The sequence below is a fragment of the Rattus norvegicus genome, chromosome X (assembly GCF_021556685.1).
Source record: "Rattus norvegicus strain SHRSP/BbbUtx chromosome X, alternate assembly SHRSP_T2T, whole genome shotgun sequence".
NCBI classification, from domain to species: Eukaryota; Metazoa; Chordata; class Mammalia; order Rodentia; family Muridae; genus Rattus; species Rattus norvegicus.
This window is the reverse complement of record NC_141554.1, coordinates 161,412,018-161,424,847: the sequence shown is the minus strand read 5'-3', so window position 1 is coordinate 161,424,847 and position 12,830 is coordinate 161,412,018. Positions and strand designations below refer to the sequence as shown.

At 41.9% G+C, this 12,830-nt stretch overlaps 1 protein-coding gene across 1 annotated transcript; it reads left to right on the top strand.

Moving 5' to 3' along the window:
- The first annotated feature begins 435 nt into the window (after positions 1 to 435).
- Positions 436 to 2,611, top strand: LOC134484035 (EKC/KEOPS complex subunit LAGE3-like). The gene is made up of 4 exons (XM_087601093.1): positions 436 to 906; positions 1,330 to 1,458; positions 1,635 to 1,821; positions 2,516 to 2,611. Exons 1-3 carry the CDS (start codon positions 581 to 583, stop codon positions 1,774 to 1,776), a joined length of 597 nt encoding a protein of 198 aa, XP_087457219.1. The 5' UTR covers positions 436 to 580; the 3' UTR covers positions 1,777 to 1,821; positions 2,516 to 2,611.
- Positions 2,612 to 12,830: the final 10,219 nt, after the last annotated feature.

The following is a 12,830-nucleotide window of genomic DNA, read 5'->3' as shown; positions in this document are numbered from 1 at the left end:
ACTAAACCACTACCCAAAGACTATATGTGGACAGACCTATGGCTCCAGCTGTACAGGTAGCAGAGGAGGGCCTTGGTGGGCACCAATGGGAGAGAGGAGAAGCCCTTGGTCCTGGGAAGGCTGGATCTCACAGTGTAGGGGAACGCCGGTATGGGGAGGAGGGTGGGAGTGGGTGGTGGGTGGGGGAGCGCCCGCATGGAGGCAGAGGCTGGGGGGGGAGGGATAGGGGCTTTCCGGAGGGGAAACCGGGAAGGGGGATAATATTTGAAATGTAGATGTAGAAAATATCCATCCAGTAAAAGAAAACGAAGAAGAGGAAGGTTCCATCAGTACAAGCCACCCAGGAGAGGCCTGGGATACCGACCAGGCCTCGTAGGGTTCCCAGAGAAACCCACCAAGAGCCGAGCGGTAGCCCAGCCCGGAACCAACCCTCGCGAGAACTCACCTGCGCAAGCGCAGTGGGCACACACGTGGTGTGGTGGGTGTTAGCGGTTTGTAACCGCCACCTCACCTGCGCAGCTGAGCCTGAGCAGTGCAGTCGCTGGAGCCAGGATCGCCGCGTGAAAAGTCAGGACCGCCAATGCAGGGTCCAGACGAGGACGACTCAGGTGGCAGAAAGGGGCTTGACGAAGGCGGCGAGGATGGGCGGCATAGGCCTCAAGCTGCCGATGCCCATCCTAGGTCTCAGAGTTCGGCGACTGAGGTTGACCACGACAGCTCCCCGCGTCTGAATAGCCCACAAGATGCCCGCAGTCAGGCCGCTCCTGGCAGCTCCGGCCGGGGGAGCCCCGCAGTGTCAGGAGTGTCAGCTGAAGAGGCCGCCATCATTCCCCAGGACGAGCAGGTGCCACTTCTCCCTGGACCCAGCGGAGACGCTGCAACAACTACAAGTCGGCTCCTGGAGTTGTATCCTTTCCCGGGAGACCGTGGCAGGGGCTGCGGGAAGCCAGGGAGGATAAGATGAGAAACGGGGGTGGGGTGGGATGGGGTGGGGTGGGGGCGGGGGCTTTGGGTGGGTGAGCAGGAAGACTGGCAGCGGGGTGGGGAAGAGACAGAGGAGTACATTCTGCATTGAAGAAATGTCATGCTGGCGGGACAGGGGGTCGCCTGAGCCTGGGGAGATTTTAGGGCGTAGACGAAAACATGAACCATTGGGGAGGTGGGAGGCGGGTGAGGCTTGTTTCACACAGTCAGAGAGATGGTTCGGGGGTAGTCCTGGTCTTGGACGACAGAAGAGGACGGTGCCAGACAGACCTCGGAAGTATACCAGGCCACAGAGCAATACGAAACCTAGAGGTGGGTGGTACCTTAACCATTACCTTCTCCCAGCTCTGTGAGAGTGCCTTTCTCTTCTGCTGTGGAGGCAGACATGGCACGCAGGTCCCTGGTCGCCAACGCCCAGCGTCAACTCTTAATGGTTCCACAGGAGTACACTGTGAACGACAGTATCTTAGCTGTGTCAGTTTTCCAAAACTGTGGAGCGGGGGAGGCCTCAGGGTTGGGAGGCGGTGTGTGCACCAGGGGCTTGCTGAGGGAGGCCTGGGAGGGTTAGGCGTAAGTGGGAAGGCATGGCGTGCTGGGCCGAACAGATCCCTTCGATCGTTTCCCTGACGGTGTCTCTTTCTCACATGTAGTAGGTGGACTACGGAAGACCCTCTTCTCTTCCGAATTTCCATCAACAACTTCCTTGATCAACTCTCCCTGGTCATGAGAAACATTCAACACCTTCAGTTTGTGGCTTTTAAACGAAGAAGAGAAAGAAGTCGTAATAACTGATCTGTTACCTGCTACAAGACAAGACAGAAGCATTTCATGCTTTTGGTAATGGCCACCTTGCCTTCAAAGTTCAATGTTTTTGATGCATATATGCCTGCTGTAAGTCTCTTGATGGGCTTGTTTCACTATTGCTAAAGGAACAGGTACTTAAGCATTCATTGCCGAGCAAAATACAGCTGACTTACTATGTTTTGTTTGTTTATATGACTTTACTTTTGTATGTCTATGGCAGAAAGCTCTACTCTTCTTTTTTTCTTTCTTTCACGTGCGTGCTTCTGGAAGAAGTTCTGGGATTGAGAACTTCTTGTAGTCTAAAGTAATCTACATTCTAAAGATTGTTTTGGTAGTGTAAAGACAGTTTAGGAAATGGAAGAAAAAGGCAAATCAGTTAAGGCCATTTATTAAGCACTAAGTACAGTAACGCTTGAAATAAGAAGAGTTTAATGTGAAAAACAGTGCTTACTGTGCAATCAGGAGATGAGGCAGAGTAACATTCAGCCAAGAAAAACCAAAACCAAAACTAAACACATAAGAAATGTGTGACTTCATTATCATTGTTTTCTTTGAAATATCTTTGTCCCGTTCTGTCGTTGTTGTTGTTGTTTGTTTTAGAAACCTCTTCTGGTTTGGAGAGGTAGAGGAATCATGGGTTAAGAGCACAGGCTACACCTCATGGGGATATGGGTCCTGTTCCTAGCATGCACATGATGACTAACGACCCTTTGTAACTCTGTTCCAGGGGATCCAGTGATATCCTCTGAACACAAGTGGTGCACAAATACCCGTACAAAGACCCACATGCAAAAAATAAAATAAAAATTTAATTTAAAACGTACTAGTTCTACAGTTGTCTTACTATACTAAGTATATAAAATTGGCTTATGAGGTTTTAATTTTTATATCAGTTTTTCTTCAAAATACATAAAAAGTCCTCCAGTTTTTTCCTTTGACCCCCTCGCCACACCCCCTCTCCTCTCTTCCGGATCCACCCCTTCTCCGTTTTTCCTTTGAAAAAGAGTAGACTTCCCAGGGATCGCAACTGAATGCTGCATAACTCGGTTGCAATAACACTGGACGCTGCATATCTAGTTGCCATGTCACTGGACGCTGCATAACTCGGTTGCAATAACACTGGACGCTGCATATCTAGTTGCAATAACACTGGACGCTGCATAACTAGTTGCAATGACACTGGGCGCAAACCTTCATATCAAGGCTGGACGATGTAACTCAGTAGGAGGGAAAGGGTCCTAAGAGCAGGCAGGAGTCAGAGATAACCCAGACTACTATTGTTGGGAGTCCCACAAGAAGACCCAGCTATACAACCATCAGGTATATGCTGAGGACCTAGCTCAGATCCATACAGGGTCTGTGATTGTCGCTTCAGTTTCTGTGATCCCCTATGAGCCCTGTTAAGTTGATTCTGTGGTGTCCTTGACCCCTGTGGCTCCTACCAATCCCCCACCCACTCTCATGCAGGGCTCACCTGCCTCTGCATAATGTTTGGCTGTGGGCCTCTACATCTGCTCCCCTTAGTTACTGGACGATGCCCCTCCAACGACAATTAGGCTAGTCAATGATCTGTGAGTATAGCAGGATTCTACTACCATTTTCTGCAATTCTAAAGCAAACACCATTACATAAAACAACCTAATGTAACCTTCCTTCCATCCTTAAAATTTTTAGTATTGGAATCAGTCTTTAGCCTTTGGAAGAGCTATGACTCTTCACATTTCATTTACTTTGACTCAAGAAGTCTAATGATACGCCAGGTCCATTGATTCAAACATACTTTCCACTAGGTAAATTGTGAAGCCTAGCTGAAAAAGAAAGCCTATTTTTGAGATTATTTTAGTGCCATAATACAGATTAGTATGGTGTTCACACACACACACACACACACACACACACACACACACACACAGAGAGAGAGAGAGAGAGAGAGAGAGAGAGAGAGAGAGAGAGAGAGAGAGAGAGAGACTTTAAAGGGTATAACAAGTGCTAGTGAATCCAACATACCAGGAAGAGAACTGTCTATTGAGAATTTATGTTTCTGAATAAAGAAACAAATGAATAAAATACCCAACAAAGGGGAGAAAGAACCTGTAAGAGACCATATCCAGAGATTATATATGGCCCCCAGTAGAGGGATGGGGCCACCCACCCATCGCCAAAATTTTAACCCAGAATTCCTTCTGTCTACAGGAAATACAGGGACAAAGAGGGGAGCAGAGACTGAAGGAAAGGCCATTCAGAGACTGCCCCACCTGGAGACCCATTTCTTAAGGGTTGGGCTGTGAGGGGCTCTTTGAAGACAGAAAGTCTTACAAGTCAGAGAATATGAATTTTGTTCTTGCACACATCTTTTGAAACTTTTAATTGCCCCCAATTTAACAGTATCACTTTTTTTTTTCGGAGCTGGGGACCGAACTCAGGGCCTTGCGCTTGCTAGGCAAGCCCCCTACCACTGACCTAAATCTCCAACCCCAACAGTATCACTTTTAAAATAAGTTTTGTTGTTTGAAAATAAAGTTAATGTTAATAAGCAGGTTCAAAACTATAGCAAGAAAGTATTGTCCAAAAAGATAATTTACATACATATTCAGCTACCTTGTAGGGCTCCCCCAAAAGATCAAAGCCTGAAGAAAAAAGATCTTTTTGTTGAACTTCTTGACTCCTTCATTCCCATTCCCCCCCCCCTTTTTTTGGTTCTTTTCTTTGGAGCTGGGGACCGAACCCAGGGCCTTGTGCTTCCTAGGCAAGCGCTCTACCACTGAGCTAAATCCCCAACCCCCCATTCCCTTTTTTTAAGTGCACTACGGTCTTGTTCATAGTGCCTGACATGAAAAGGAAAAGACAAACAGAGAAAATGTTAATTAACCATGAAGAAATGTAGATCTCCCTAGTTATGCCTAAGAAGAAAAAAAAAAGATGCAAAATCAATTCTTTCCAACACAGTGCTGCATAGAGAACCCTTTCCTTATCTGTACTGAATTTAAAAATAAGAAAAAAAACCCCCAGAAATTTGTTCATTAGAAATTGTACTCGTGGCCGTATAAGTATGTAGAAATCTTCTCTTTTGCCCTTTTTCATTAGCAGATGCAGTTTCATAGTATGAAAAGGTAGTCTACTATGCAGAAGAGGGATAAATTACGGTCACGTCATGTTATTAGCCACCTGGGGCCATGAATCCACATATGTCACACAATACAAAGAAATAAATTATTAAAGTACAAATCTTTACGTAAAATGGAGCTATTCCCAAAGCCTATACCATATTTTAATGATCACTGGTGAGTTTCCAGGCATTAAACCATCTAAAGTGGCAGTGGACACATATGAATCTTAACTAATTTTTTTAAATACTTGGAATTCCTTTTTGATTGGAGACATATATATGCATATGTATACACATATATGTATGTGTGTATGTGTATACACACACACACACACACACACACACACACACTTTACACTGCTCTAGGAACCCTTTGGGAAAACTTTTAAGAAAGGAAGGGTCCTAGCTAAACCAACAAATTATTGACTAGGAATGAAAGAGGTTTATGGCAGAAGAATTAATTGCATTCAATATAAAGGTGTTTTTAAAACACCACTTCTGAGAGTTTCATCACATTTGAGGCTTTTCCATTGAAGTATTCAGAGATTCTAGACAACATTTAAGCTCTAGTCTGTACCCCTGAGGGTTACAGAATTGATTGCTTCCTTATTAAGAAAAATCTTAACCCACAAGGTCTCCTGTCTAAAGGAAATACAGGAACAAAGAGTGGAACCGAGAATGAAGGAATGGCCATCCAGAGACTGCCTCACCGAGGGATCCATAAAATCTGCAGCCACCAAACCCAGTCACTATTGCTGCTGCTAAGAAGTGCTTGCTGACTGGAGCCTGTTATACTGGATTCCTGAGAGGCTCTGCCAGAGCCTGACAAATACAGAGTCAGATGCTTGCAGCCAACAATTGGACTTAGCATGGGGTTCCCAATGGAGGAATTAGAGGAAGGACTGAAGTAGCTGAAGGGGTTTGCAATCCCATAGGAAGAACAACAATATCAACCAACCAGACCCCCCCAGAACTTCCAGGGACTAAACCACCAACCAAAGAGTACACATAGAAAGACACATGGCTCTAGCTGCATATGTAGCAGAGGATGGCACTGTCTGGCATCAATAGGAGAAGAAGCCCTTGGTTCTGTGAAGGCTCAATTCCCCAGTGTAGGGGAATGCTAGGGCAGTGAGGCATGAGTGGGTGGGTGGGAAGGGAGTCCGGTGGGGGGGAATGGGAGAGTGGGGTTCCAGAGGGGGAACCGGGAAAAGAGATAACATTGGAAATGTAAATACATAAAATATCCAAAAAAAATAATTAAAAAATTAAAAAAGAAAGTTATTCTCTCTACCATGCAATACTTCAAATTAAACTCTAAATGTATATGAGTTATATCAAAAGTTGAGAATCTCTAACACAAATATCTGAAACTCAAAATGCTACCAAATTTGAAACTTTTAAAGTGCTTACATGATGCTACAAGTGGAAAATTCCCTAGTTAATGGTATGTATGAGAGGTCAGAGTGAAAATTCAGGCACACGAATCATATTCCTTCACAGTGGGAGCATAAGATTTATATGCAACATAAATTTCCTGTCTTTTCCACATGATATCTATGTACGGATCTGGGAGGCACAATTACAACTAGCTCATCAAAACATACCCAGTGGCATAATAGTGGGATAGGTGTTATAAGAGTAACGCTTTTGATTGAATTTAAATCCCAGTCCATAGGACAGATCCTATTACTGGCTAAGTCATAGAGCATAAAGGAAAATCTAATTCTATTATTCTGCTTTCTAAAAGCACACACTGTGGAACTGCATCTAGGATTTAATCATTAAAATTATAGATCAGTGTAGTTCTCAACCCTCATCAGAGAAATTTACTTTTCAGTATATGGTAAGTAATCCTTTACTAATAAAATGCAGATGATAAAATATTGTGGAATTCTCACTCATAAATGAGGCACAAATTCCAGCACATCTGAGGCTCAGATGCCACTTCAGAAGAGATGGTAGAACGATTCTAAGAGCCAGAGATAGTAGACACAGACATATTATTTACTCACTTTGTGGAGCTATTGTACACATGAACTTACAGCAACTCTGACTGTATGCGTATGAGATGCATAAGAACAATACATCAAAAATCCAAGCATGGATGAGGAAGGGGTTCATGAAGTTCTTCCCCTACTGGCAAATGTGGTTCTTTGAAGAGGAAGAGTCAGTTTTCTTAAGAATGTGGCCCCTGAGAGACTACACATGCTATGCTCTAATAGATTGTCCTACATTCATGCACAGTTATTGGATTTAATAAAAAATGAACACATGTAATTGGGAGGAAAATTTAATGAGAGATAGGGAAGAAATTTAATGAGAGATAGAGTAGGTACTATGGGTAGATTTGACCAAGCATAATATGCATGTATATGAAATTTTAAATAAATAGAGGCATGTATAGTGATGCAGGCCTTAACCACAGCATTGAAAAGACAAGGAGGCATGTGGATTTGTGTTGGTTTGAGTAATAATGGCCCCCATAAGCTCATCTATTTGAATACTTAGTCATCACAGAGTGGCACTACTTGTGAAGGATTAGGGGGTGTGGCCTTGTTGAGGTTGGTTGTACCATTTTTGCAGGAATTGTGTCACTGGGGGTTGACTTTGAGGTTTCAGATGCTCAAGCTAGGCTCAGTTGCTCACTCTTGCTGCTGCCTGCAGATCTGAATGTAGAGCTCTTACTTCTCCGGCACCATGTTTGTGTGTTGCCATGCTCCCTGTGGTGGTGATAATGAACTAAACCTCAGAAACTATAAGCAAGGCCCAACTAAATGTGTTCTCTTATAAGAGTGGCTTTGGTCTTGGTGTCACTTCTAGCAGTAGAACACTAAGACAGGATCTCTGTGAGTTTGAGACAAGTTTGACCTCTATCCCGAGTTCCAGGTCAGTCATAGCTATATAGTGAAATTCCATTTCAAAAGAAAAAAGAAAATATTTCAAAATTAGTGGAAAAACCAGAAACATGAAAGTGAATTTATTTATATAGTTATATAAATATGCATAACATGGCTATCAGGTAATTTACATATGTATTCACATATATACATATGTATTATTTATATGGATGAGTTTTCTGCCAAACACTAATACTATATTAAAGCATAAGTCATTGAAATACAAATTTCCATGATTGAAAACAGGGATCAAAGATGTATATCAGTATACAAGTGGAGTTAGAGTTTCTGAATACATCATAAACTCGAGTGCCTAGTTAGCTAGTTCCCTTCGGAATACTGTAGACATCATCTACAAAATAAGGGCCTTGAGCAGCAGTTCTCAACTGGTAGATCCTGACTCCTTTGGGGAATTGAACAATTCTCTCAGAGAGGTCAACTAAAACCACCCTGCATATCAGGTATTTACATTATGATTCATAACAATAGCAAAATTAGAGTTATTAAGTAGCAATGCAAATAATGTTATGGTTGAGGTCACTACAACATGATCAATCATATTAACAGGTCTAAGCATTATAAAGGTTCAGAACCACTTGTCTAGTGCATTAACTATGCACTTTAATATGTAAGGCATATGTAATGCTAATTCACTCTTCACAGAAATCTTTAAATTGTCAAACTCAGTACTTGGATTGATGGGGATATTGTCAACATAAATGACCGTTAGGTTTCCACTTTGAATTGATGACATTTCTAGAGTATTCAGCTGTACTTCCAACTTTCATAATATAGAATATGTATAGCTCATAATTCGTGAGGGGCACTCCTGAGTATGTTCTGCAAGTAATATCAGTTTGTTTGATCCAAGACTGAGGTCAAAAACCTTACATAGTGTGGTACCATGTGTTCAATGTCCATGTTGAAGGCTGATTTGAAATTAACCAGGCATAGTAAGAATTTCAGTCCTTTTACTGTGGCACTGTAACCTCAATACCACAAATAGCCACAGGTAAGAGAAACGTATCAGTTTGTCAGAAATATAAGAAAAATGTGTGCACAGCGAAATAGAATAACAATTTTAGGTAGTATTTAGCATTGTAAAGGTGAGAGGATATTTTTTTCAATAGAGAAGGACGTTAATTTCTTTGCTTTCCATAGCAGACGATTTTCAACACAAAAGCAAGAACTGAAGTCTCCTGCTTCCGAGTAAATGTGAGCAAGACGTCAGTTTCCTTGCTATCTGTTCATTTTTTGCACCGGACAGCTCAAAATGTCAAACCCATAGATCACATTTAATTCTCCCACGAAGAAGTGCTTTGGTCTCTTGGCTTTGCAAACTACCTTCTTTCTCCTCTGAGGGAAAGACATAATTAAAACCCTGAAGGCAAAAAAGGAGAGAGAGAAGAAAAGATAATGTGCTTTAAGTTGCAAGACAGCCCTTCAAGCGGCCAGCAATAAGGGTATTTTCGGGGCTTTAGCCCTAGCTTTCATTTGTTAGGAGGCTCTTGGCTGCCTTTTGTATCAGTTCATTAGCTACCAAATTCCAGATGCAAATTTGAATAGCAGATTGTGCATGCACACGGGTGTTATCTGTTGCCGGCAAAACTGCCTGCTGCATTTTTTAACACATCTAACAAAGAACAGTTAATTCTCATATCTCTGGTGAGAAAGAATTTACTCTCCATAGAGTTCCACTGATCTTGGACAACAAGCAAATAGGTCCAACTTTTTCCTTTCAAGCCCAGCATGGTGTTGTATTGAAAGTTTCACATGGTGAAGTTTAATGAGGAATGAACTACACGGTGATGAGGTTTTCAGTGTATAACATCACTGATTTCTGACTGAAACCAGCATTACTAATTTGAAGCACCAGCTAATTAAAACCATAGCTATGTATTTAGCCTCTTGTTATACCTACTGCCATTTATAATTATGAGGCCCTCTTTATCTACTCAATTAAAGTTCTTACAATTCATGCAGGTTGCATTTGAACCTGTGAACCTTGCAGAGACTGCAGCAAAGTCTGTCTATCCCCCTGAGGATTTGATGCATCTTTATTCTGGGGCTTGTTTTGTTTTTCCCCGTGGAAGAGCAGCTGTGGAGCCTAAATAGAAAGCTCAAGCCAGAAAGGAGTTAAGGATCACATTGATGGACAGTCTGAGTTTGCTCAAGAAGACAAGGACAGGCTGAGTCAGTCTCATTAACACAAGAACCCATCTTCCTATTGAATAAAGTCCTAATAAAGCTTCTGTAAATTACTCTAGTACATATCATGAAGATGAGAAATCTCTCTCTCTCTCTCTCTCTCTCTCTCTCTCTCTCTCTCTCACAAACACACACACACACACACACACACACACACACACACACACACACACAGGGTTTTTATATCTTTTATATGTTCCCCATCTCTGTTCCTCTCAAGCTTAAAATAGCAGATAAATTCCATTCCTTTATACCGGGGAAACATAAGATGAGGGGAGCTGTCCTAAGATTTAAGTGAGTGTCACAGAAGACCTGAACTTGACTTCCTCCTCTCTTCATGCTGAAGCCATTCCTTCTCGACTCTTCTCTTTCTCTCACACACTCTCCTAATCTTGTCCTTAAATCTGATCTCAAATGTAGGTAACTCTCATTTTGTACATTAGAAGCCCCAGGTCCATTTGTGCAGCAATAAACCCAGGGCACATGCAGATTCGATGAGATCTGGAAAGTTCAATTGTACCATATCCATTAGCTCACAGTGGTAGCTTACTTGGCCGACAATGCAGACTTCTCTTTTAGAACAGGAGCGCTAAAGCAGAGAGACACTTTAGCAATCATCTGGCTGTGTTGCCCTCATTTTACAGATGAAGAAATTTAACTAAAAAGGGTAATGGGCTCCACAGCAGGTTCCAAGTAAAATTCCAAGCATGGAAGCCAGGTTTTCACATTTTCAGACCAGCTCTCTCCCTCCACTACTCAAGGTTTGACCGCCCAGTTCCCAGCATACTCAAGAATAAATGAGTCTTCTTTGTACACACCGGCAAACTTTCCTTAGGACTGCATTGCTTTAGAAACTGTCAACAGGGAAAATGTTTAGAAATTTGGGTTGGATTTGAGTAGAGTTAAAAAGAAACATTTACTTTTATATTCAAATGTACAGAACCTAAAATTACTATAAAAATTAACTTCATCTGCTGGGATTGATAGAATAATAATAATTTAAGTCTGATTTGCTTGAATATTTCATGAAACTTATTAAATGACTCTTGTTTGCTTCATTTACTATTTTACAAACATTAAAAAGTGCTAATATTTTTAAATATTTAAAATACAATATGTTAAAGTACTGCTGTATAATATGGGATTGACTGTGTTCTAATATAACAGCATTAAGCCCCTCTATACTAACATTTTTCAGTTTCTTAGAGGAATGGGCCAGTGGGCATCCTTTGGTTCCCTCTGATCTTTACTTAGTAAGACAATAGTTGCACCAATACTACCAGAAATTATGGTGGGAGAACTTAGAATTTCAATAGAGGATACCTTCTAAAAAATGGGAGTAGAGATACATTTTACCCAGAAAGCCTATAGAAGCACTCTGGGGAGAAGAGCAGACCTTTCCAAAGTCTGGCCTCTCATTCATGTCACCTGCTAGCCTTAGCCTCATGTCTTCTGTTTCTTTCTTTCCTTTTATCATACAGACTACATTTATTGAAACACAATCCCTATCATGCAATTTCACCCATTTCAAGTGCACAGTGCAGTGCCATTTATTATAATTACTGAATTTTACAACCATTGTGTTATGCTTTCAGGGAAAGCTTGACCGATCACAAAAGAAACTATATGTTTTAGAGATCACTCTGCCCTACAATTCTCTAGCCCATACAGATCGTCAAGAGCTTAGAACTTTTTCATTTGTTTATCCTTAATATTTTACCTTCATTGAATGATATATGTGGTCTTTTATATTTTGCTTTCTTCATTAAACCTAACTCTTCCAGGAATATCCAGGTTGCATTGAGCAGTACCCAGTCCTTTCTGGAGTTGAACACATTCCATTTCCTGTGTACTGAGGGCTTTATACTACTTCTTAAAATGGATCAACTGGCACATTCTTTTTTCCAAATGTTTAATTTTTTACTTCATTTATTCACTTTATATCCTGCTTACTGTCCTCCTCTTAGTCACTCCCACCTACAATTCTTCTCTCATCCCCCTTCTCCTCTGAGCCATTGGGGTACCCCTGTAGTATCTCCCTACCCTGGCACTTAAAGATTATAGCAGGCTAAATGCATCCTCTCCCATTGAGGCCTATCAAGGCAGTCCAGCTAGAAGAAGACACCCGGTACAGTGAACAGCTTTTGGGATAGTCCCTGTTAACCAGCACATTTTTAATGGTTTAATTGTCATTGTCTATGCATCCCATTATTAAAGACAGACGTTTTTAAGTCCCTTCACAAAGACCAGGGACAAACACAAAGAAGTTTTTGTGTATATGTAAGCCACCTGTACAATCCCTTGGGACCCTCCAAACAAAGCTATTGTTGGGGATTTTGGTTGCTCTCCACAGAATGTCAATAAGGATCCATTGTTGAAGACAATATGTGCACTGCTCATTGAATCCAGAGAAATCAAGCTTGTGTCTACATAATGACTTCACCCCTACGGCCTAGTGGTTATGGCACTGTGGTAGTAACCAATGACTGATTAGCTTTATGGCATAGTTCATGAGATGGGGACCATCCCCAACATTAGGTGGCCAAAATATCTGGGACTAGATAGGCCAGGTACCTAGGGGAAATCCAAATACTATTGTTGTGTTAAAGGAATGAAGACCTAAAAACTATTCCCAATAACATTCTGCTGTAATCATAGATCAGTTCCTTGCTCAGCTATCAGAGAAGTTTCCTCCTGCAGTAGAGGAAAACAAAAGCAGAGACTCACACCTGGACAATGTGCAGAGAGAGGGAGACCTTGAAACAGGTCTAAGTGGTATGTTTCCATCAAATCCCCCCTCCATCAAATGCTATGCTGATTTGTGGAAG